This window comes from Syngnathus floridae, chromosome 18, assembly GCF_059516105.1.
Source record: "Syngnathus floridae isolate MCC-2025c chromosome 18, RoL_Sflo_1.0, whole genome shotgun sequence".
NCBI classification, from domain to species: Eukaryota; Metazoa; Chordata; class Actinopteri; order Syngnathiformes; family Syngnathidae; genus Syngnathus; species Syngnathus floridae.
In genome coordinates, this window is record NC_142430.1 from 5,637,646 (window position 1) to 5,662,593 (window position 24,948).

The 24,948-nt window shown below is 43.6% G+C and overlaps 1 protein-coding gene across 6 annotated transcripts in view; it reads left to right on the plus strand.

Annotated features, from left to right (window-relative positions):
- The window catches only part of bahcc1b (BAH domain and coiled-coil containing 1b), a 69,357-nt gene that overhangs the window by 24,845 nt on the left and 19,564 nt on the right, over positions 1 to 24,948 (plus strand). For 4 of the 6 annotated variants that reach the window (XM_088359195.1, XM_088359198.1, XM_088359196.1 and 1 more), the window contains 3 exons: positions 6,902 to 7,233; positions 21,365 to 21,523; positions 24,806 to 24,916. In XM_088359195.1, the coding sequence (XP_088215321.1) occupies positions 7,062 to 7,233; positions 21,365 to 21,523; positions 24,806 to 24,916 (442 nt within the window). In that variant the 5' untranslated portion in view covers positions 6,902 to 7,061. Of the gene's footprint in view, positions 1 to 4,154; positions 4,412 to 6,901; positions 7,234 to 21,364; positions 21,524 to 24,805; positions 24,917 to 24,948 lie in introns of those variants that run through there. The other 2 variants (XM_088359199.1, XM_088359194.1) reach the window with 2 other exon arrangements.

Consider the following 24,948-nt stretch of genomic DNA (forward strand, 5'->3'; position numbering starts at 1 on the left):
CACCACTGGCCTTTTAATTAGGTACACCATCTGTATAGGGAAAAAGTCACTTAACTATGTTTTAATTCAAATGTGCTTTAATGAGTAGCCCGGGACATGCCGGGGAAGGAGCCTTGCAAACCGGGCTGGAGTGTGAGGAGAAGAGGAGCAAGGCCCCTATAGAATAGAAACCCGCGAGGGGAAGGTGGAAAGTGTCAGTCAGGGACGCTTCACTGCTTGAGGACAATCCTAGTGCAGGACCGCTCTGTTTCAAGAGCAATCAGTCAATCCGCATTAATTATCCCGCAACACCCCCCCCCCCCCACCACCACCCTTGCACCCCCTACTACTCAATCGTCCAACCACCCCCACCCTCGGCACGCGGGCTCAGGGCAACGCACACACACGCACGACCCCCACTTTAACGTGGAAAAAGAACCTACAATAGCAATGTAAAAAATAAATAAAATCTGACCTGAAATGTAAGTTTATTTTGGGTAAATGCTTAAAATGATGCTGAGGATGACGGGACAAAAAAAAACTTGAATATTTATTTTTTTAAATTTTGTGTAAATGTAAACAAATGTGTATAAATATATGCTATGTACTGTAACACAATTCTTATGAACATATTTTAAAAAAAAAATCTTAATATTCTTAAAAAAAAATCATTCGTTATAGTTGGTCATGCGAAACTTTAATTTACACTCTGCTGTATATTTTGTTGTTGTCCAGCACACAGAAGCAAATCACTTCATTATTTAGTATGCAGTGAATGGATGAAGTCCACCTTGTATTGAATTGTATCAATATGTATGAGCATTTTTAACCTCTGACCTTAACAATTGCCATTTGTGATTCAGGTTGCTTCTCATTTTTAAGTATTTAATTTGCCACCAAATCATCATTCAAGTAATAAATGCAAAAACAAAGAATATCTTTAATTGCCTCAGCTTATTTGCAATCAAATTTAGCATTATTTAGCAGCATATAGTGAACACTAAACAACTTTGGAGATGAGGTCAACTTTATTTTCCACACTCACATTCAAGTCAATACAATGCAGTTCTATTTGTGTATATAGAACAAATTATAAATATTGCAAATTACATATTTGCAGCCTTATTTATATAAGTGCAACGTTGTGCAATTCTCAACGCAAGTGAAATAGGCAAACATGGTAATGATTATCTAATTACAGACCTAATAAATTTGCTTCCCAACACCCTTACATTTTTCCTTAAAATTACAGGCTTATATGTAAATTGTTCTCCTATAAAGTCTTCTTCTCAAAGCGCAAAGAGTGTGTCATAGTCACTCATCTCGTGGTTGTACGGACATGCCGTGTTTTGTTTGGGCCCGGACCAAAGCAAATGATACGTTCACGTCTGCCTCGACTATTTCAGGCATTTGTATTTCCGTTTGTCAGGACATTAAATTATATCAATGATTTGCATCACTGTGGTAAAAATGTCTCATTCTATTGCAACTAATTATTGTCAAGATGCATTTAGAAAATAATAAAAAGAAAAGAACACGTGCATTTCATAATTGTGCCCCATCTAAGGCGCAGATTTTACGCAGCGGTTGCAAAACAATATCAAGCGGTTTACATCATCGATAGAACAAATTTAGAGCGAGAGCTGCTCACCGCGTTTAAAATCGAGAATCTCTGCGTGCAAACTTTTGGTGGGACCCCCACGCGCTTGACGGCTCCTTTTCGGTTCCGCGTCGCCGTGCTCCCCTCTTCGTTTCCTGCACACAAACCTATTGTCGTTGCACCGAGCTCCTCTGCATTTCATACGGCGTGCAATTTGCCCCCTTTTTACCGTATTCCCTTTGATTTAGTCACTCTTGACTCCTTTTGCTCTGGGGGCCAACGGGGGCTTCGCGCAAGGGGTGAGGGGGGACGCCTTGAAACCGCTCCTCCTTATCTCCTTTCGTCGTTCAGAACGGGTCGCCTTGAAACCGCGGGGGCAGTAATTGCTTTTTTCAGGCAGCACAGTGCGGACTGGCCAGCAGCCAATCAGAGCCTTGTTTACACTCTCTGATGGACGGCGCAATGGCTGCGCGCCAGCCAATCGGGAAGCGCGTAAGGAGCCGGAGCCGCGTTCACCACCAGAGCTTTGCGATACAGAGATGTGGGTATCGATCACTACCCAGAACATACAGGCCCCAGTATCGTCAATATTGATACTGATACCAAGTACTTTTAGAATAAAAAAAATAGTTTAAATTGCTTTTCCTAATATATAACATGATTTGTGCAATTTAAACTCTCTTGTTGAGTGCTTAACCCTGCCATAATATCTTCAATGGACTGTCTTTCGTAGTAATCTGCATATCTCTTAAATTCCTTTATCCCAGACAGTATTCCTAGTTTATTTGGATTCGATTCGTTCAATAAACTAATCACTGCAACCCGTTGTTTTGATTTCCCTTCCACTCCCAGTTAGAGAGAACACAAGAAAAAATTGCGAACTCTGCTTGCAGGTAGTTTACCTGTCGTTAACTTTAAGCTATTATCACTCAGAAAGTATATTTTATGCTGTGCCACAAAAATAAACAGCTGGTAGGTAGAAAAGCTAAAACAAAGCATTGAATGTAAAATGTCCGTCACTGTAAAAATGTTTATTTGAAAGTAACTGTATTGCGGGGCACATATATGTATAAAAACATGCACTAAAAAGAATTACTAAATGCAAAGGATCGATACTAGCTGTATGGAATTGATGCGATACCGATACTCACATTAGTATCATTTTTATGGACACTTGGATCGATCTGCACGGCCCTAGCGTTAACTCTTCAAGTGCCAGTGTAAACAAAACCGGACGGAATGCTGTAGACGGGTTACTACAGCAGCTCATATATTTCGATGTGGAAGCGTACAAGGCCGTATTCTTACACTTTTAATGGGCTAAATTACTCAAGCATAGGGAACGCTAACCCCGAGGACAGTCGCGGAGAAGCCAGCTAGTGTGTGTTCGTGTGTGTCTACAGCCACACATTAAGCCAGCCATAAAAAGATTCAAGAGGTTTTTTTTATTCGCCATGTTTGAGTGTGCCAAACAAGGAATTTGACTTCAAAACAGCAAAAATTAAAATTAATTGTTAAACATAAAGTTTCAACAGCAAAAGAATGTCACAGAAAGTATGCAGTGATTTTTTTATGTGTAGTGGAAGATCATTTACTGCATTACTGTCACTACATAGATAGATGATACAATATTTGTAGAAAATAATTTTCTAACCAATTATTAGAAACTAAATAGATTGAAATACAGCTTTGTTTTTATTGATATAATTATGGTAAAAATCACAGATCCCCAAAATTAACAGGATACACTTATTTTCAAGTTTTGTTGTCTTTACGTTATTATGATATAATAGCAGCCTAGGGTTTCACTTATTTACATTTGAAAATAAAGTTAATTGAAATACATGAAATTGGATGACTTACCTCAGCAGACCTAATAGTTGGTAATCATTAGCAAATATTTTCATATACTGTACTAGTGTCCAATTTATAATTTGAAAAAGGGATTCGGTGAAAGGACAAAGACAAAAATAAAAAAGCAGTTTCTGCAGTTATTCTACCAAAAAGAAATAAAATAGCAAGAAACTTCACCATTTGATTTGGCTGAATGGGCCACAAAAATTACGTAGGGGACCAGATTTGGCCCCCGGGCCTTAGTTTGCTATGCCCATGACATTATGTCGTAAACATGCAATAAAACGAGCGATAACTGACATCCAATAGACGATCATGCAATATTTGAGCCGATTTTAAGTCGGAATAGTTGCTGACTGAGCGGGCCTCGTAGTACTTGCAACCACGCAGTGCTCCGATTACGGGCTTCCAAATCAAACCCTGAGCTGTTTCCCTCCTCGAGTCCAGCAACATCCTCATTGGCTCAGATGGGCAGCCAATGGTGATGGGTGTTTACCGACGACTGGGAGGGGAGGGGGGGTGCTTGTATGTGTGTGTGTAGCGAAACCTAGGGTGGGGTAAGGGCGGATGGAAGAGGAAGGGGGGGTGCCTCACGGGCACGCTTTCACATTGTCGTCCTCAAACCAGTAGGCGCGCGCGTTCACCCTCCCCGCACACAGACCCCCCACACCACCACCCACCATCCGCCTCCTCCTCCCCCCGGCGTGTCTGAGTCCCCGGTTGCATGAACGAGTCTCGATTCACTACAAGCCCGAACTTCTACGGCGCGTCTGTGCCATACCTCCAGTGAGTGCGCAGCACAGTGTGCAGCAGCAGCAGCAGCAGCAACAGCAGCAGCAGCAGCATAGGATGTAATCAATCCCACATGTTTCATCTCGGCGACTCGGGGATTTTGCATGATTTTTAGGGCTTCGTCTGTGATACTCTTGCTTTTTTTTGTTCAGACACCACCGGCCAGACAAGGGATATAACTTAGCAGTAAGTAGCAAATGTGTATTGTTTTAAGATATATTTTTTTAACATCATCACTAAAATGTGACCCTTTGCTGGCTCGCGCGATAGGAGTGTTTAAATGCGGCGTTTTCTTGAAATCGTACTAGGATGCATTGTATTAAAAAAAAATCTTTGAAACAATATTTTGTTGTAGATGAAACTTATTGAACTTAATGTTGTTTTCAGTGCGGTTTTAACTAAAAGAATAACAAAACATGAATGTTCACGAGTGCAGATTTCTCTTGCATGATGTGTCACTTTTGGACTGGTTCCACTTTTACAGGTTTTCTGTCTATTTCATTAATTAATTTGAAAAATATTTTATTTATTAGACATTTGACTTGAGTGCTTTATGGTTATATGCGTGTGTTTTTTTGTGAATGTATGTTTTTTTGGGGGGGCAGTCCAAGATAATCACACCATAGTTTCATTCTCCCCGATGCGAAGGCTGTGCTGACGCCGAGCTTCCTTCACCCCGGCTGGGCTTGTGCCTCCGGTTCAGCCGGCCCCATAGAACGTTCTGGATTTAGTGTCGCGTTGTCGCGTTGTGACTCGACTTTATTTCCGAATTGTTCAGCGTAACGGGTTACCGTTTTAACCGGGGACACGTGTCAATTTCATGCATTTTTTACCGGTTTGTCCAAGGGTTCAGTAAATTCTAAGTCTTTTTGCATTCCTCTTTCGTGCATGGGGATGAATATTCACCGTAGAACATTTCGACACTTTTACTCCATCTTGTAAGTAAACTTTTATTGTAATTAAATTATTTTGTTTTATTTTACAAGAGTGTGAAAGCTAAAGTGCATGTTTGTGCGTGCATGCGTGTGTGACGGGGAGGCGTGTGTGCACGGAGTCCGTGGCAGTCAGTCAGTACGCGTCTTCCCGTCACACACATACACACGCAGGCACACACACACACTGCATTGCGTCCAAATGGTCTTTTTCTTTGACTTTACTATACGAGATCCACGTACGTCGTCGTGCGCGTTTGCGTGGCCGTGCAATAAGACGAGACATCGCTTCAGCTTGTTAAAATGTAGTCCGAGTGGCTCTCTATTTACGTGGAACGTAAACACGTAGACGTGAGTTTACGGTTGAGGAGGAAGGGGGGAAAAATGCAAAATGTATAGAGCGATGTCAGAGCAGAGTTGTTTATGATCGCTGTCCCGTGGAGAAAGAGAGATTGTGTCGAACCCACGCAGAACAAGGGAGAGTCCATTTTGGTCTCTTGGAGCGCGCTTCAATCGGCCCGCAATTCTTCTCTTGTGATCACGCACGTCGTCATTTTCCACAGACGTACAAATAAAACAGTTCACAATTAAAATGTGCTTTTAATTGACGATATCAAACGTGCCACCACTCGCTCTTCGTTTTTGCACATGCATGCACTTCGCAACACGGACACGCATCAAGTTACGCAACTTTAAAAGTTCCCCCCTCGACTCGAAACGTGCGCATGCTTCTTATATTCTTTAGCATCAAAACATTTGACCCAGTCAAGAAACAGATTTGTTTTCTTTGTTCCTCGGTTCCTGGGAGCTTCTATTAGCAGCTCTAGATGGACACTGAAAGGCCCAATAGATGACTCCCCACCCGAGCGTCACAGGGAGCCCTATTTAAGTAAATGACCCGGGCTGCAAGGCATACATATAAAGTCGATGATTTCCGACTATTTCGCCGTTTATTGCCACGCACCCCATCGCACCGAGGCATAAAGGTGATTTGATTTGTGATTACACTGCTTGCTGCGTGTGTGCTTCTGCTGCTACACACACACACACACACTCACGCACACACACATGCATTGCATTTGCCTCCACATTGATGGAAATGTGCTTTCATAGATGTTGCCATACAAGAAACAGGCGCAGTGCATCTAGTGGAAAAAGGCAGAAAAGAGAAAATACGCCATAAATAAATTAATAAATTAGAACGAAATAGAAAGCACCTCGTCGTCGCCCCCCCCCCCCCCTCCTTTGTGATAAGTGGGAGAACAAATGCAATTTTATCATTGTAAACAAAATGAGGTCTGAGCACGATGGGGGGCAGTTTGCAAAACAATGGTCATAATTTAGACAAATTTCGCCAACTTTGCATGCTGGCCCTGATTGTTTTTCCATTTCTGAACAATCTAAGTGTGTGTGTGTGTGTGTGGGGGGTGTATTTACATGATGGATGCATGCAGGAAGCTTCTAGTGCGCGGCGCTAAGGGAGGGGGCCAAAATAGATCTTGCATCCTGGGGCCAAATGTTGCTCACAGGACACCAGCTCACCTTTCTCCAAAATGTTTCTCAGTCAGGATTGTGGTTTTAGCGCGTAAATGTACTTTTTTTTTTTATATATATAATGTTTCTCGTGCATGTGAACATCTGAGCAGCAAACTGTATGTCAGCGGAGTCTTTTCTGCATGGCTCCATCCCAGCTTGACTCATTATTGTCAGAGCTTTGACGTGTCTCCTGCCTTCTCCTTTGTAGGAGATGACGGGGACTCACTTTCCACCCTGCCAAGCCAAAACTCCGCTCAATGCGAGCGGATCTCGAAGTTCATAAAGGGGATTATTTGCATCTGGGCGCCTGAGACCTTCGGTGCCTCCGGATTTTACTTGGGATTTGGGATTTATCGCTTCTCGGCCGGATGGAAAGCCGTGATTTCACTCCTCCGCACCACCTCCTGACGGAGCGGAGCGCGCTGGTGCACAGCGCCGCGTCTCGGATGGCGCCAGGCGGCCACAGCGCCGTGCAGCACCCGGCTCACTTCCAGACGGGGAAGTACTACTCATCCCATCTCTCCATGGCTCCGCACTCAGGTCAGTTCTGCACCGAATTGTTTTCTCTTCCGTGTGAATGCTAAAAAAAAAGCGAAAAGGTTGCAATAAGCAAACTTTAGGAACATTGGAAAAGACGGGCATGTGCTGGAAACGCGCACGTTTTAGGTCATTATTTCGTAACAGCGCATTTTTAGTCAATTTCCCAAACCCCCATTTCTCACACGTGGATTAAAAAATGGTTTCCACCGGCATAATCTTGTCACATATTTATATGATTCATCAATTAGTAAACTACTTATCATTGTCATTCGATGTAATTAATTAAGATTGGGTAATTCCACTGCTTACACCTCCCATTAAACAATAAATTAAGGCTATTAACTGCGCCCGTCCCAGTGCACGAGGAGCTCGTTGTATGAGGTTTTTGGTTCGGTTCTGGTGGGCAAATATAAGTGTTTGTAAAAAAGGGGGGGGGGGTGCTGCTTCGAGGGGTTCTCTGGCTAATGGAGGTGCGGGTAATACCAGAAAATCCCGTTTCTATATTGAGCGCCGACGTGACGGGGTGCGAATGGGTTGACAGTGCATGCATTAGATTTAACAAGTAGCTTTGGTATCCTGTCTCAATGGGGGGTGGCTGGAGGGGGGGATGGGAAGGTAACCTCCCGTGTGCTCATATCCGCGGGTGGAGGTCCTGAGGAAAAAGAAAAAAAAAAACGACTTCAAACCATATAAGCGTTTAAATACTGCGATTAACTGGATGCACGTGAACGTGTCTGATGAGCGAGCTCATTAATTAACGCTTGCAAATGCAGCGGATTCTTTAAAATGGACCGAGACACTCAGTCCTGTTGTATAGGACCCACTTAGCTCATCTTATTTGCATATTCATTAGTTGTAAAGACACTCTCAAATCACAGATTTCTATCTATCTCTATATATCTATATCTATCATGTAGCTATCAAGTACACGACCCATGTTATTTAATTTAGAAACATATAAATACATATATTTTTTTCTCATTGGAGTTTTAATTAAAGAAAAAATATACGGTATACACCAATACCATTTTAATATATGGGCATATTTTTTGAAATATGTTCCAAGTCATTGAATACAAATCTCAAATTATACGTTTTAGTTTAAAAGTACCTTCAATTTATGAGCACGTCTGCTTAATTTTAATGTCTGATGAATTAAACATAGTTTCTAAATTATGTACTGCTCTTATGTAAAACACTCTTCATGGTGTAAATACGTAATTATGGATTTTGTTTAATAATTGTTCTTCGTTGTGAACTTTCAAACTCCGCCATATGGATTATGAAATTCATTGTCCAAATGTACTGTATTTCTCTTGCTTCAACTGAACCCCCTCCCCAAATAAAATCCCGTTTATACATGCAAAATGGGCTTGTTTAAAGTAACACACTTCTAACCTGCATAACGCCTTAACCAGATTATTGTGCACAAAGACTGATAGCGCCGCTCGCCCACATGCATTATGGTCCAATTTAAACCCGATTCTGTAATGTCGGAGGGGGAGAAAGCATAGTAATGCCGGCTGATAATGCTATTGAAATATATTCAAGGGGGCCTCTCGCTGGGTCTCAAGGTGCATGACACTGTATTGAGCTCGCAGATATCCAGACTCTCCATGCATGTCTCTGATGGGCTTTTGACTGACATGACGGGCATAGAGGATTGCTGTTTTGACGATGGGGGTTGCTATATTTGCTTGGAGGTGAAGGTTTTTTTTTTTTAGGGGAGGGGGGGTGGTATACCTTTTGTGCCTGCCCCCCCTCTTTGGAGATTTAGCAAGCTGGCTCCAGGCCTTGACTAAGGGGCGAAATATGATTTGGAGTTGGCTAAAGTGGGACAGGAGGAGGAAGGGCAGTGTGTGCAAAGCATACGCACAATTCCTACCATCTTCTCCCCTTTTTCTAAAAACATCTAATTGAGCGTATCGGAAAAATGGATCCCACCCCCGGAAAAGCATGCAATCCATCAATTCTTCTGAAGCCTCTTATTTACATCAGCATGGTGTCTGCTTGAATATCGACACGCTTGACAAGGTGATGGAATGATGGTTGCATACCAACGCCCCGAGACCCCTCCCGCCAATCCCCCCCAATTTGATAAAACCCAATAATGATATTACACAGGCGTTGTGATTACTGATAGAAAGGATGGGAAGCAAGCCTTTGTCTCTGTCTGCCTTGCTGCCCCCTCATTTTCCTCCCCTGTGCTGTTCTTCTAGTTTCTTTCTTCTCTTTTTCTATGGTTAGCCCTGGGCAGTGGCTGAGCGTGTGCACGTGCACGTGCATGAGAAGGTTTTTTGCCTGCAGTAGCACAGGTGTGCAGTATTATGGAGGGCGTGGCACGGCTTGTCATTGAACAGGTGGGTTACTTCCCAGACAGCAGTTTTGTTTACATGACCGTGGATGTGTGGGAGCGTGTGCGTGTGTGTGACCTACAAAGACACACACACAAAGAACAGCTTTTTTTTTTTTTTTTGTTGCAGCTGCACACACAGCCACACATCGGAAACTGCGTGCGCGCTTTGAAAAAGTAATAAACCATAATCGCAATGTTTCTGTAGGAGCAGATAACCTCTCCATCACCTCTCATTTTTTTCCCCCCCCTCTCTCATTCTTCCCCGTGTTGACCCCCCCCCTTCCCTTCGACGCACCCCATCGTTCCTCGTGCTCGGTCATGTTTGAGACGCACCTCCATTCACCATTCCTCCACGGCGTATGGAAGCATCCATTGGCAGCCTTTCATTGCTATACGCTAAAAACAACCCAGCAAATTGTTTTGGAGCAAACAACTTGCTTACTTTGTTATGCTCACTATCATTTCAAGTTGGTCAAACTTAAAATATTCTAAAAAAAATACAAAATGTGTGCTTTTCCTTTCAGTCTACTCTAACCGCATGACTTGGGGGGGGAGGAGGACAATGCATGTGTATTGTTTGTAAGGATGAGTCAGCTAAAGTGCATCGTTGTGTACTCGTATTGAAATGCACAAAGGAGACGGAAAGGCTGGAAAAAATGAATGAGAATGGCAACGAAGGAGGGACGGCAGAGGGAAGGAGGAGGCTGAATGTTTCCACCTGGTTGGTAATCCAGTCGGATTACAATCGCCTGACGGCACCCGCCGGCCGCCATCCCTGTCTCCTCGGGCTGGCGTCTCCGCCACCTCTCAAGAGTGACAGGAAGTGAAAGCGAGAGAGAGAGACGGGGGGTGTATATGTGAGATGAGTCAGCAACGGATGAGCGTCTCAGACAGACCGGGCTGGTCTCGACTGCGCCCAGGGCACGGGGGGCACGTCCCGGGTGCGGCGCGCAAGACGACCCCCCGTGGGGAGGGGACAGCTGGTGGAGGCTGCAGCCAGCTGAGCTGCCATTGGACACGGCAAACTGTCAACTCACTTCTGTTCAAACATACTGTACGTATTTGTTTGTTAGTTAGCGGGATTACACGTAAGCCTCTTAACCAATTTCAACAAAAACTTTGCAGAGTGTCATGGCAGGAGACGCGTAGATGGAGGTGTACAATCGACTGCTTATTCAAATAAGGATTTATTGTGCACGCTCAATTTTCCACATATTGTCAAAATTCGGAATGAATTGATTTTGCAATATTCTAGAATGCAATTTCATATCTAAAATGCTTTTGCGGAATTTATCGGAAATTTACCTAGAGTAGGCGGGTCCCTAACATATCTCGCCCCCTCCCTCGGGGAGGTTACTGTATCTTCCAAATTTATTTAGACAAAGGAAAAAAAAATGAAACCGAAATCACGGCGCATAATGTGCCACTTATCTTCATCCAATCACGAAACACAATTCTATATTGAGTGCAAGTCTTTTTGATGTCAAAGTCTTGAGTGGAGAGCATGTTTGTTCCCAGGCACGTTTGCTTGGAGGACAGAAAGACTTTTGTCTGGCCTCCAACTCGCATCCAACATGTGAACAGCTGCTTATTGTCTGCGGTGGTGATATGAAGGGAGTCGGGCCCGCTCGGTTTCAACATCTCGGGGCTGTGAACGCACGCCGCCATCTGATGATTTGGCATGTGAATGGAAAGTGCCAGACTCTCTCGGCCCATGTGCTCCTTTTCCTCTCTCCTCTTCCCCCCTTTTTCCCCACTTCTCTCGCAGGCCAGACCTCCCCTCCCCTCCGCCTCGTTCCTCTTCCACCACATGCTCGCCCTTCCTCCTCCTCCCTCTCTTCCTCTCCTTCTGCTTCCCTCTTTCACTTCCCCTTCGCTCCGCATTTGCTCCTCTCTCTTTCGAGTGGTCCTCAGGGCTCCCTCCTCTTCCTCCTTCACCTTCTCCCCGCACCTCCCTGCGCTACACTCCGCTGTCACTCTCTTTTCTTCTCAATTGACCCCCCTCACCCTCCACACACCTCTTACATCTAGTTCCTCTCCACCCAAACGCTCTCCTCCAATCTCTGTCTCAATTTCAAATCATTTCCTTGTTTTTTTTTTTTTTTTTTTTTCTCCTTCTTCATTTTGGTGCTCAACTGCACATGGCCACTGGTGGAATGTGACAAAATGCATCCAAATGCTGTAAATAAATAATTAAATATATATATTTTTAGCTTGGGTCTCATAAAAATGTGTATACACCCACACATACACACACACACACACACATATATATACACATATATATATATACATATATAGTATTATACTAGTATAGTATTTTGCTGCCAATGTAGAATATTTTATTATGTTACAATATGCTTTTCCCTCACACCCCAAGTCCTCTTTTCCTATAAGGTGGCACGTAGGCCATAATACTTTTTAATAAGTTCCTGTTGACACCTTCACCTATATTGCTTTATAAGTTCAGACTCTTTCTCGTCAGAGCATAAGAATACTTTTCAAGTGTAAGGCCAGTAAACAAGAAGCGTTCAAAGACCGTTGTAGTTATTTATTTAATACCGCAATACAAAGTGCTTTTTTTTTTTTTTTTTTTTTATGATCGTCTCCTTTCTGATATGTAAGTGCCACAATCAATGAAAAGATTTGTGTGTATGTGTGTGTTTGCAGTCACCGCTATTTTATGGGCTCTTGTCTTCGGGGTCAAGGCAATCCCCTTGCTTATGCCATGTGACCGAGAGGCGACATTACTTTGCGCGGGGGAGTGCGGATGATGTCACAGCCTCCTATCCATACACACAAAGCCATCACCTTATCTCCGTCGGGCTACACCTGAGACTAGCCGGCCTTTTTATCCGTCTCGAGGTCACATTTAGATCCTGACTCGCAGACACTGGAGTGGACTTGTTTGATGCGTTTCTTGTGTTGCGCCGCTCTCCTTCATTCATTTCAGCTGTTTGCTCCATTCATATTATAATGGATCCCATTCAGGCGGGTCTATGTCCAGTTTGTTTTGCTGTCAGGGGCTCAGATGGATAGAGGGAAAGGGGGGGGGGGGTGGAGGTTCATCTGGAGGTGAGGATTAAAAAGCCTTCACGATGCCGGAGGTTTCTCCATCGTCGTACTGTCGTGTAGACGGAACAGATTGGTGTGACAGACAGGTAGATATTAAATAGGTAATACGTGGCTGGGTGTGTGTGTGTGTGTGTGTATCAGAAATAGAGAGAAGCAGCTGTGTGGAACAGCATGGATCGTTACACAGTGACACACATGAAAGCATTAAGTATATTCAGAAGCCTTTGTTGAATATACATGGAGCTCGTATGTGTAGGTGTGTGTGTGTTTGCGTATCTCCTCCCTTCGCGCAGACTAGTGATGGGGAAAAAACAACTAGAGAGCTCAGAGAGAGAGAAAAAAAAAAAAAAGATCAACAACAACAAAGATCCGTCATCAGTCATTCATGGCTAATCAGTCTCGCGGGACGCACGTGCACGCGCACACGCATCCGAGGTCCTAATCCCACCGGGGCTCCTTGTGCCTCTACGTGTGCCTGTCTAAATTTTGGATCGGGCCTGATTAAAAGCGAAACGCTCCACTTCGGCATGTGTCTCGCAGCCTTTCTCTCTCTTTCAGTCCCTCTTTACTTGTGCGGGTCTTTGATTGCCGCTAAAGTGTCTCCACTTCTTCTTCTTGTCTCTTTAATAACCGCCCAGTGTCTTTCTCGGTCGTTTTGATCTGTGTTTTTGTAATGTTTGGAAGTATGCGTGCATGCTTGATGTATGGAGTCTGATTTGGCCTATATAAACACACACATGCTGTGTGTGTGTGTGTTTATTAAAATCATCTATCCTTTCCAACATTTAAGCCTTATTTGCAAAGCCAACTCAAATTTCAGTTAGATATGTTCAAAACATGGATTTAAAAAAAAAAAAAAAAAGGTCATACGATGAAGAAGTGTGGCAAGTATTTCACAAGCGACACATAATTTGCTGATCTTTGCTAAAATGTAAGGAAGTTTACGTTCGTCTTTCAACTGGGAAATTTTAGTGACGCTTATGTTGTCTATTGGAGACGTTCTCTTAAATCGGTTTAATAGGCACTCCGAGGAAGGAAGTGAGGCTCTGGCTGGTGTAAAGAGGAGCCCATTATCACTGTATGGATAGGAATAAATAATAAATAAATGATTGAAGCACATTACTCTTCATTTGCATATATGACAAAAAAAGGCTCGTGTAGTACTGGTTTTGAAATAGCGGTCGTAAAATTAAATAAAATGTTTTGTGTTTTTCTTGATACGCTCCCTTATCTGTAAAATAACTTGATTAATCGATTAATTATTAAAGTCGCGTAAAGGATCTTTGGAAGGGAGTTTGCTCTTTGGCTCGGGTGCAAAATGTCAAAAACAGCTCGCTGCGGTATTAACAAAAAGAAAACACAAATTTGCATTCTATGAATTGCTGCCTGTCATCACAGAGCGTTATTGTTTTTGTAAATGCAGCCATGTCGTTTGATTGTTGGAGTGTGCCGAATTTTGTGGCTAAGGTTGACTTGATTGTGCGGCGCTTTTCATCCTACCCTTAGCCACAATGTCATTACAAGTTAATTATGTGCATATTTTTGATTAAATGCAATTACCGAGACACATATTGTACCTACTATGAAAGAGTTTGAATAAAAAAAAGAAAAAATCAGCCTGACATAAAATCATGAATGTTTTTGTATTTTTGGGTGACACACATTTTTAAAAAACTACCCTTGTATTTTTTCTGACTCAAACAAAAATCCAAACTTCAGACGATAAATTGGTGACATTGAAGGTGACATTTAAATGAGTTAAAGTAACTTGGAGGACAATACAAGGGATAATTAGTTATTTATTTTGAAATATAGAAAAGCCAAAAACGATTTAGTAGAATCGCTCCACTTCAAATTTTACCGGTTTGTTGCCTTGAAATTTTGAGCTCACAATTTTGACTGACTTCCTATTAATTGACTAGAATTTCGAATTGATTTATTTTTTTTCCCTCCCACCCTCCACTATTCTTCATCTCATCTTTAATTTCATCTCAATGACTCCCTCCAATAATCTTTTGTTATTCCTCCGTAAATATGAAGGCATATGAGAAGAGGAGGCAATGGCGCGCAGAAATAAGGTCACACTAGGTTATTCTCATCTCTCTGTCTTCATCACAGCCTCCAATCGTCTCCCTCTCTGCTCGCTCCCTTGTTGCGCTCGCTGTCTGCCGATCCTCTGTCTTGTTTAGTCTCCTCGCGCACACTGGCATCACACACACACACACACACACACACACACACACACACGCACACACACACACACACACACATCCACACATGCATGCTGAGGCTGACACCTGCGTGTGGAGCCGTTGAGAGTCTAATTTAAGTAAAGTGCTTCTCTAGGAACCACAACCCCTCAACTCACGATGGTGGAGGTTGATACGGAGCGCTGCGGTTAAGCACACACAGTAGTCACACACACATGCATACACACACACATCCTGCTTGGGTGATATTGCGCTGTGACCGGAGGTGTAGGATCGGTAGAAGTGGCGTGGATGGCTTAGGAGTAGTATTCTGTTGTAATCATAATGTATATTTGACCCCTCCCTCCTTCACGCCCTTTTGGGTAATTGACCTTAGCAGACGTGGCAGGACGTCTTGCCCAAGGACACTTAAGCAGAGTGGATGCTGCCTGGCTTTGGCAGCCCGAGATGAAAATGAGCTCGTAGGTTTTGTTTCCACTATTTTATTACGACTGGGGCAAAAGTATTGAGACAGATGGCTTCATTAGGCTAGAACAATTATTTGACACTGAATTCGGATCAAGTGTTTTTGAACCCGTTCAGGCAATTCGAGTGTTTGTGGAGAAGTATGGTAATCGATTAGTTTCTCCATATTCAGCTGTTTTTGTGCAATTTTGATTAATGATGTCTTCAAGCAACTGAGGCAAATTTAAAAAGACAACTTGGCTGTCATACTCCAGATGAGTGGAAAATAAATAAAACTGGACTATTGAGTATTTTTTCAATTTTTCTTTTTTAATTCCCACTTCGTCCCTATAATCTTCCCCTGTGGATATATAAATAATTCAAATTTTGAGTTTTACAGTTACAGCTCAAGTGTAATTTGAATAGGGGTGTGTAGACTTTTTTTTTTTTTAATATTTATATTCACTATAAAAGTGAATGGCAAACACCCATGTGGAACAAATATAGGAATATTTTATCTTATTCACATGAAAATACTCCCAAAACTCTTGTAGAATTGAGCACTTCTGGAGAACAGACTTGACTCTAAAAACATTTGAGGATGCTTTTTGGTACTTTTAATATGTTCTATTTTTACAAATCAGGCTCTGCGAATGCATGTCCCAGCTGACGGCAAGATCTTTTTACGCGTGTGAAAATGTCACCAAAAATGTGACTGTGTTATCCGAAGAAAAAATTTCTGGCTAATGTTTATACAAGAAAGAGAAGAGCAATTAGAGCGATATTTTTGCACCAAAGTTTTTCAAGCTGTAATTGTAACGAGGAACACATGTTAAAGGCGTAGCAGCGACGTAATCCAGCACCACAGAACACGGTTTTAAATTGGGATTGTGCTCTAATTAACTCGAAATGTGTCAAACTTGGATTTTGTCACCGACGGCTTTACGTTTGGACCTCCAGGTGGATGTCGTCCGACGCATCGCTCTCGTCTTTGTGTGCATGTGAGCGTATTCGATTGGGTGTGTTCGAGCGGAGAGGGACCAGAACTCCCAGAGCAAGCTCGCACACAGGCACTCCAGATGAAATTGCATTATTGACTCTTACCAAGCCATTCCTAAATATATCTGTAACCTTATGCTTCTAATTCGCGTGTGTGCGTGTGCGTGTGCATACCAATCCGACCCAGTCTTGTATGACCCGTTCTTTCCAAATTCCCCTGATGTTCTTTGATACCCCCCCTACGTCCCTTTGTAGCCCACCTCTTTTTTAACCAATGGCAGGGTTTGTTACAATCTAAATTCTGAAAAGATTTCCATTAAGTTTAGTAAAAAAAAAAAAGAATTAAATAAAATAGAATAAAAATATTAACAGTCTGCTACTTGTCGAGACTTAATTCTGAGCACAGCCACATCTTCAATTGTATGAGGGTGTGCACACTTGTGCAACCAAGCTATTTTGTTCTTTTTTTTGCTTTGCATCTCTAAAAGACTTTTAAAAAATCAGTTTGTGTAGTACAGCTTTTAATTAATGCTGGAAAAAAGTGTAGATTTTTTTGTTTTGGGGTGTGTAGACTTTTTATTCAGGTGGTCGTGCATGTTATCCAAAAAGTCTGTGTTGAGCAATTTTAACATTTTCCTTCTTACTCATATTTTGATGTAGCATTTTGTCTTCACCTTTGTCAAGGGAAGAATTTTTTTTTTTTCAAAGTGGCCTTTTCTCTTCATTGAATTCGACCTGCGAGTCCGTTTTTATGATTGATTCTTTGCTTTGTGTAATGAGCAGGCACTCCCAGCCAGCAGGTGATGCGTCTTGTAGGGGGGCTTGCCGTCGAGATTGGGGATCTTAGCTGGTTGTGTGTGTGGAGAGACATTAGTTTCTGTGTGTGAGGGTGTGTTAATGTGTGTGTGGCGAGACTCTGGTCCGCAATCTGGGAGTCAGGCTTTGAGCTGCTGTTCATAGTCTGCTGATTTATGCGCCTCGCAGGGAAATCTCTCATTTGTTGCTCTTTCATCTCATTTTTTTTCCCCCTCCACTCTCTCTCCTCCGTTCTCCGTCTTCTCTCTCTCCCCTCTTTCTTTGCCGTAACGTGATGCAGTGCAGCCGCTCGTCCCAGATGACACGCCATGCTTTGCCTGCGCGCCTCCCTCCCTCCCCGCTTACTCCGACATGAATGAGTCAAGAGGAATAGTTGATGAATAATAAGATAGAGCAGAAGGGAAAATGCTATCTGAATGTTGCCGAGCAAAAGGAGTCCTCTCGCGAACATATTCTTTGTAAGCACTGTTCAGTCCTTTATTGACACACTGAATGTGTTTGCACCCCCACGGGCCGGCGTGCGCGTGTGCGTGCGTGAGTCTTCGAGCCTTCCGCGACCGCCTTGTTTGAGTAGCCCTGTCACTTGTGCAATTCTGGGGTGTCAAAACAGATCAGAAAGGTCTGGCTTGACTCCTGCCACTAAATACAAACACACGCGCACGCACGGAGAGACTCATACACACACGTAGTCAGACACACACGCTGGCTCAAGGCTCATTGCCAGGGCCCTTGGTGGTTGGAGGCTTATGAAAGGGTCGGCCTGACGAGAGGTTGCCAAGTGTACGGCAATAGGCGTAGCAGCCAAACTAACGAGAGTCAGAACCTCTGACACACACACACACTGGGACCGTACAGACTGAGTCTTTCAGTAGTGAGTGCGTGTGTGTAAGAGTGAGTTCCATGTAGATGTGTGTTGACAGAAGCAAAAAATGAGAACACAAAAAGCCGTGCTAACCGATAAGCTAACGGGGAATGTGTAAGTGAAAATAAAACAAGAGGCTAATACTTATTTGATAGATTTCAGATTTGCTGTGATTGCCTGATCCAGTTTAAACATAATATAAATTTAAGCTTAACGTTTTCAAATAAATTCCTTTCGCTACAGATGAGTGAGAAACCTTGTGACCATCAGGACTGCTATCTTTCATTTTCTCAGTTAGCTTTCACCTTCGATCTTTGCTCAGACGTGCAACACGCAGGTTCTTTTTTTTCCCCCCTCCGCCCACCTCTTTCTTTTTTCTTGTTTTATGTTTCAAGCAACATTCTGCACATATTTTTTTTATTACAAGTAGTTTAAAATAAATGCGAGAAAAGAGAGTTGTTATCATCCAAAAATAAGATGCTAACCTTGGCTGCTTTTCATCCTTTGACACATTCCCCGGATTTTTGCATTTAAAGCGTTTATCCTTCTCCCGTCTTTAAACTGACAGCGTGGCCTCATTGAACCGCGTTTAATTAAAATTGCCACTCGTCAAAAAAAGGGCTGCCTTGTACCTGTGAAACCGAGGGCACTTAAGTACAATGCGCCTTGCGCTCAAAAGTTTCTCATCAACCTTTTGGGTCGCAATCAAAAAACAAATCAAATTTGGAATTGACATATTCCTATAAAGATTTGTTTTCAAGTGTAACTGAGGTAGATTGTTTTACAGTTAAATAAAAACACCAAAATGATTTTATTACAATTTTTCTTCAAGCGCATAGATTTACCTTTGGTCAAAATCAACCAGTAGTGCTTAACTTTTTTTTTTTGCAATAAAGTTGAATTAAAACTCGTTGTGGGGATGACACCAAAAATTTGCAAAGCAGTTGAACCTGGTTGACTACTTTGCCTCCGCCGCCGCCTGTGCAAGCAAGCGTTCGTCAAGCGTCACTGTCAAGCGTAAAGCAACAACTCAAACTGTCATAACAGCCGAAGGAATTAAAGCGAACAGAACGTCCTAATTTTTGCCGTCTTGGTTTGTCAGCATCTGATGGGAGGATTCAACGAGACGGTATTGACACGCTTCCATCACATGATGCCATCTGGGAGAGTGGGCCGCGCGTTCTCCACTTTAATCACAAACTATAGAGAGCGAATATAGCGTCTTTCTCAGACAGCACTTTCCGTTTATAGCAAATAACATGTATCGTAACGCGCACCGCATAATCTCGAGGTCGCTCGGGTCACGCATGCATTTATTTCCTTTGCCATGTGCATGCATGTCTGCGGTTGACGTGAGGAACAAAAGCCTGGCTGAGTGGGGTTAGGGCGCGTTTGTTTTAGCTCATCGTTGCGTCTCACGCAGGCCTCCTCCAACATATCCCGTCAGTTTACGCACGCCGTTTTCGCATTCATCATTCGCCGTTTAGGCTCGGAACTACGGGGGAGGGGGGAGAAACAACGGGAGGATGTAACGGTGACAGATGGAAAGGGAATGTTGGGATTGGGATAAAACAAAAGCGGAAACAGAGGGCAGGAAGAGACCAAGGGGAGGTGGGGGGGAGGAGAGAGAGGGAAAAAAAAGCAAGCGGACGGGAGTAAGGTTTCTGTTAGCGGCTGGTCTCTCAGATGATTTTCCATATCAGCGGGCCAGGGGAAGCGGGCAAATATGATTTTTTTTTTTCTCCTCAACTCCCCAACATAAAACAGACTGAGCGGGCAGGCAGGGAGGTGACAGGAAAGAGGGGCAAAATGGGCCCAAGATAAGTACATGGAAAAAGATGGAGACGAGGGGGAAGGGTGGAGCTGCGACCCAAGAACAGCTGTGGGAAGAAGGGGCCGCCGCGCTGGAATGCTAAGCATTTCAACTCTTAGAGCGCTAATCAATATCACCGAGTGTTTGAAATCAAACGTTTTATTGACTTATTTCATCAACATGAACTTTTATGTCTTCTCCAGACATTTTAAGATGGCCGTAACTTCAAAAATGGACTGTAGCTTATAAGAGACCTTTTTTTCTTTGCTGCTGTTGTTGTATGTCATAAAAGATGAGGTACAGACAGACCAGTGAGTCTATCATTTTCTCTTTGACACACACTTGTGTGTGTGTGCGTTTTTGTGTGCCCACACTGCCAGGGGGCCTTGTGAAACCAGCTCGAGACGTACTGTATATGAGCTGTGTTTTATTATGACTGGCTGAAAGGCCACTGATCTACTGTCGTACAAGTGTGGTTTGCAGCTTCAAGTAAAAAAAAAAAAAAAAGAAAAGTAAAACAAACAGAAAAATCTTCCGAAACATTTTGACTTGGCGAGGAAAAATAGAACAGAGCGGGGAAACAAATAGATCAAGAAGGGAAAGTTGTGCCAAATTCATTGTTGTCTTATGTGGACAAAAAGCAATGGGGGTACATCTTTTTATCAATGAATCAATCAAATAATTGTAATAACCAAAAAATTATACAACGCTTTAAAATCATGTTTACAAAGTGCCGAGAAGAGTAAAGTGTAAATAAAACAAAATGAGAAACAATCACAACCAAGCAAACAAATAATGCATTTCTTTATCCCATCAATTAATCGAATAATCTGATAAAAATCGATTTTTGCATTTTTAACAAATGTTCGTTTGTGTGTGTTGTGAGTGTTAAGGGACCAAAAATAATTATTCATTCTACACTTTTTTTCAATGAATCGGTTTTCTGAATCATCTATTACTGCATAAAGCCAAAGCGTAACTGCCTGGATTCAGCGTGTGGTAGTGAAGGTTGCAAGCGTTCATTCATGCGTGCGCCTGTGCACCGCGTGCGCGCTCGACTCTCCGACGCGAACTGTTGTCGTAATTGTCTCGGCGAGGCAATGTTTACGGGTAACCACCCAGCCCGGCGCGCTTGCTCCGTCTCCGCATCCAGCGACTAATTACCTGACTCCCTGTGGATTTGTTTCTTCCTTCCCCCCGACAACTGTTCAGGTTGTTCCGCCAAATGAGAGCGTGCTGATAAGCGCGGATACATTCAAACGAGCCAAACTAAACACAGCCCGATCGCTCGCGCTGGTCGTGTGTGCGCGGTGGATCAGTACCGCCGAATCCCTCCGTGATTTGTCTCGGGAAGACTTGTCAAGTCCTCAACGTGTTAAACCAGCAGCGACGGAGAAAAATATCATTCTTCTAAGATTCCGAGTAGCTTTAAAGGAAGTTTGTCTGCACATCTGTTCTCATAATTAAGCCTGCTTTCATTCTTCTCCAGAGCCAAATTTAATCAGCAATGTTCAGAACCGTGACCTCTGACCTTTTTTTCCCCTTCTGTCTCTCAGGTGCTTCCTTTATGGGTTCCTTCCTGTCCAGCAGTTTAGGGTCGCCGGCCTCCCACCCGCCTCACCCCTCGGGACCCGTTTCCTCCCCATCCTCTCCCTCGTATCGAACCGGACCCCATTCCAACGCTTCCCCGATCTGGTTCCCTCATTCACACGAAGGTAAGACACACACTCGCACACGCGTGTAACCGTACACGCGTAGCATTTGCTCTCTGGTTAATCCAAGGTTTTGGTTTTGGGATTAGATGGCGATGAAGCCATTAAGTGGTTTAAAGCGACAGCGAGGCCAAACACACGAAGCTGCGATGCTTCGGATGACGCCGCTTACAACACGCACGCACTCGCTGAGCTCATCTGGCACAAGAAGCATGTGGCTTTGTGTTACGCGCCGGTTTTGGCCGCCTTTCAGTACCCTGACCCCAAAAAATACCTTCTAATAGCAACTTGAACAAAAAAAAGCCAAGTCAATATCAGATTTTTCACTATACACACACCCGTTTTCTTTTTTTTTTCTCCATTGACTTCCTCTCACCTATCATCCTTCGCCCCCTGACCCACTTTGAGGGTTTTATGAGGTCGTCCACCCTCGTTACACACACACACGTATACAATTTCCATCGCTACAGAGGAAATTACATTGACTTACATTCATTTCCTGGGAACGGCATTTAACCGCAAACCGAGACTCGACCCTAAAACATAATGATATACTTTATGGCGGGCTTAATTTTCATTCCCAAAGACAGGTGTGTCCTCACTGATCCCGCAGCACCTGCACAAACTATTCACTTCGATAGATGTATCGTAAATAAAAGATAATTATGGGTTCGTTTAAATCAACATCCAGACGTTGTATCTCTTTAAATGTATATGCCGTACCTAATGAAGAGTCCAGTGTGTGTCTCAACCTTTTGCTCCACAAATAGGAAGAGCACAGAGCGAAACTTTAGTGAGGCAGCCCCTCCACCCCTGTCCCCACCTTCAAGCCCCCCCCTGTGGGCAAACCGACCTCCAACGGCCCCCTTCCTGATCACAAAGATCTACACGACGTGTCGTCTTTTGGCAGTTAACCGTTTGTGGTCAAACAATGAGTTTGACGTGGTTATCTTTACTTTTCAGTGCGGGCTTTAGGTTCGTGCCTGACTGATAGTTGACAGTTCAGGAATCATTTGACTCATTCGTACCTTAATGTGTGAAATTGAATGATATAATTATAATTCTCGACAGGATTCAAATAAAAACAACCCTGACTTTGGAGAGAAAAAAAAAGGAACAACTGCTACTTGGGTCAATTTGACCCAACTGTGGGTTGTTTTATCAAAACAATCCAATTTGGGGCGGTTGTTTTATTTAAAACAACCCAGAAAGTTGGGTCAAATTGACTCAAGTAGAGTTTAGCCTTTTTTTTTGGGGGGTTGTTTTTGATCCAGCAGTTTTAAAGTTGTAGTAAAGCTTTTGTTTTTATTAAGCTCAGCTTTGCTTGTAACCCATTTCTTGGTAGCTTTGGCCCATCAGTGACATGTTGGGCCAAAATGACTTTGTACGTAGCGGGTTTTTTTTTTTAAGAGGAGACGTGCAACCCATAAAAGTGGAAACAATATTATAGCCCTGCAGTGACAAAGGCAATTTAATTGTGACAGGAAATCCTAACTAATGACTACATTTTCAACTAAATGGATAATGACAAGAAACAGCATGTCTGACTCTTTAAGACGGAGGAGAGACGGTTTCTTTGACGCTTTCAACTTTGTGACAAATTTCTATCAAACTGTCGGACCGCAGAAATTCCATTCAGGGTTCCAGTTGTGAAACAAGACAAGTCGTCTCATTTGTAGCTCATCTAGCAATAAATAGCAACATTTAAGCCCGGGAAATGAGCGCCACTGTCTCCTAGAGTGGCTGTCTTATAAATCAGCTTCATAGAAAGAAACGGCGGTGGTGGGATAGCAACCAATGGAGAGCACCCACGTGTGTGTGTGTGTGTGTGTGTGAGCGTTCCCTATCAGACAGATTTTGGGCCTGCCGTGGCTCAGCTTTTGATTTTCCCAACACGTGTGCACACGCACGCGCGCTGGCATTCACGAGCACGCCGGCACACTACAAATGATTGTTTTTAAGAATTCAAGCCGGGGAGCTCCGCCGGGCCCGCTGCCAGCTGGCCGCTGTCCAGAGAGTGGAGTGTGGAGCCAGCACAATGAGGAGAGACCTGGCCGACACACACTCACACACAAAAAGGCACAGTTGTATGACATATTTACGCACACACACCTGTCCTTGTTTCATGGCTCCTCTCCTTACTTTCTTTGCCGCCATCCTCTTATCTCTTCCATCTCAAAGCTGTGCACTTTCCTTTCACTCCTCCCTTCATCTTCCATCCCAAACAACAACGTAGCCACATCTGCCTCCCGGCACGGCAGCAACATGGCATTACGGCCTTTTCATATTGACAGGCCCCTCTTCTTTTACTCGCACTCCCGCTTTGTCATTTATTCCATCTCTTAGCCTTCGTCCTTTTTGGTCCCCCCTACTTTTGCTTGGTTGCTCTTTGTTCCTCTCGTCTTCCCACCCTCCTGAATTTTATCACTTGTCATTACTCGGGGGATTGGCTTTAGATGGCTGATAGAGCCTTTTGGCTAATTGTTGCCATTTAGATTCACTGGTTGTTAACCATTCAGAGTAATCACGCACACACATTCACTCACAGTGGAGCGTACACGTCGGTGCATTTACATGGCCGCATGAACAAGACCCCCCCCCCCCCCCCCCTCCACCAAACACAGTCACACATGCCGGAGCAGAAAAGGGGGTGTCGGCGGTTTTGCAGTGCGACTGTGGAATGCGTAGGATGAGTTTTTATGGAGTGCTGTTTACTTTGGCCACCACCATTAAACTTTTAACGGCTGCCAATTAACGGGCCAGCAAGGACACTCTGTGGGGCATGAAACCAGCTGCTGAAGAACAGAGCACGGCCGCAAACGCAATTGGAGCCTTTTGGTCCCACTCGCTTGGGAGATGGGCGCCTCTCGCATGTTGTTGTGATTTGGCCACTTTCTGATCCATCCCAATTCCACAATGCAGTTCAACGTCCTTGAAGACAGAGGAGAACGACCGTTTACCTCCCGGCGACCTCCCGGGAGGCTCGCTGCGACGGTTCACGCTATATTTGTCTTGCGTTTGGGGCGAAGAAATATCTTTTGGAGTTTAGCAAATTCCATCCGCTTAAATGCTGCAAACATTTGGCAGAAGCTGCCTGCTGTGGTTTTTGTCACCACTTTGTCCACTGTAAATAATGTCAAGTCATGTGGCATGTTAGTGCAAAAGTGAATGTAGCCATGTTGTTTTTGTCTGTTTTACAAAGCGGCAATTTTGTGATAGATTGTCGAAATAAATTGTATGTTTAGAGAGCTGCTGAATGTCAATGCTCTCTCCTCCCTTTGACAGGGTACCCCAGCTATTCAGGAAGTCTCGCCTCCCCCTTTCTTCCCATGAGTCCGCTGGATCACCATAACAACAGTCTGTATGGACAGCACCGCTTCTATGAAACTCAAAAAGGTACGTTTAGCAGAGATCGATTGAGCGATTGA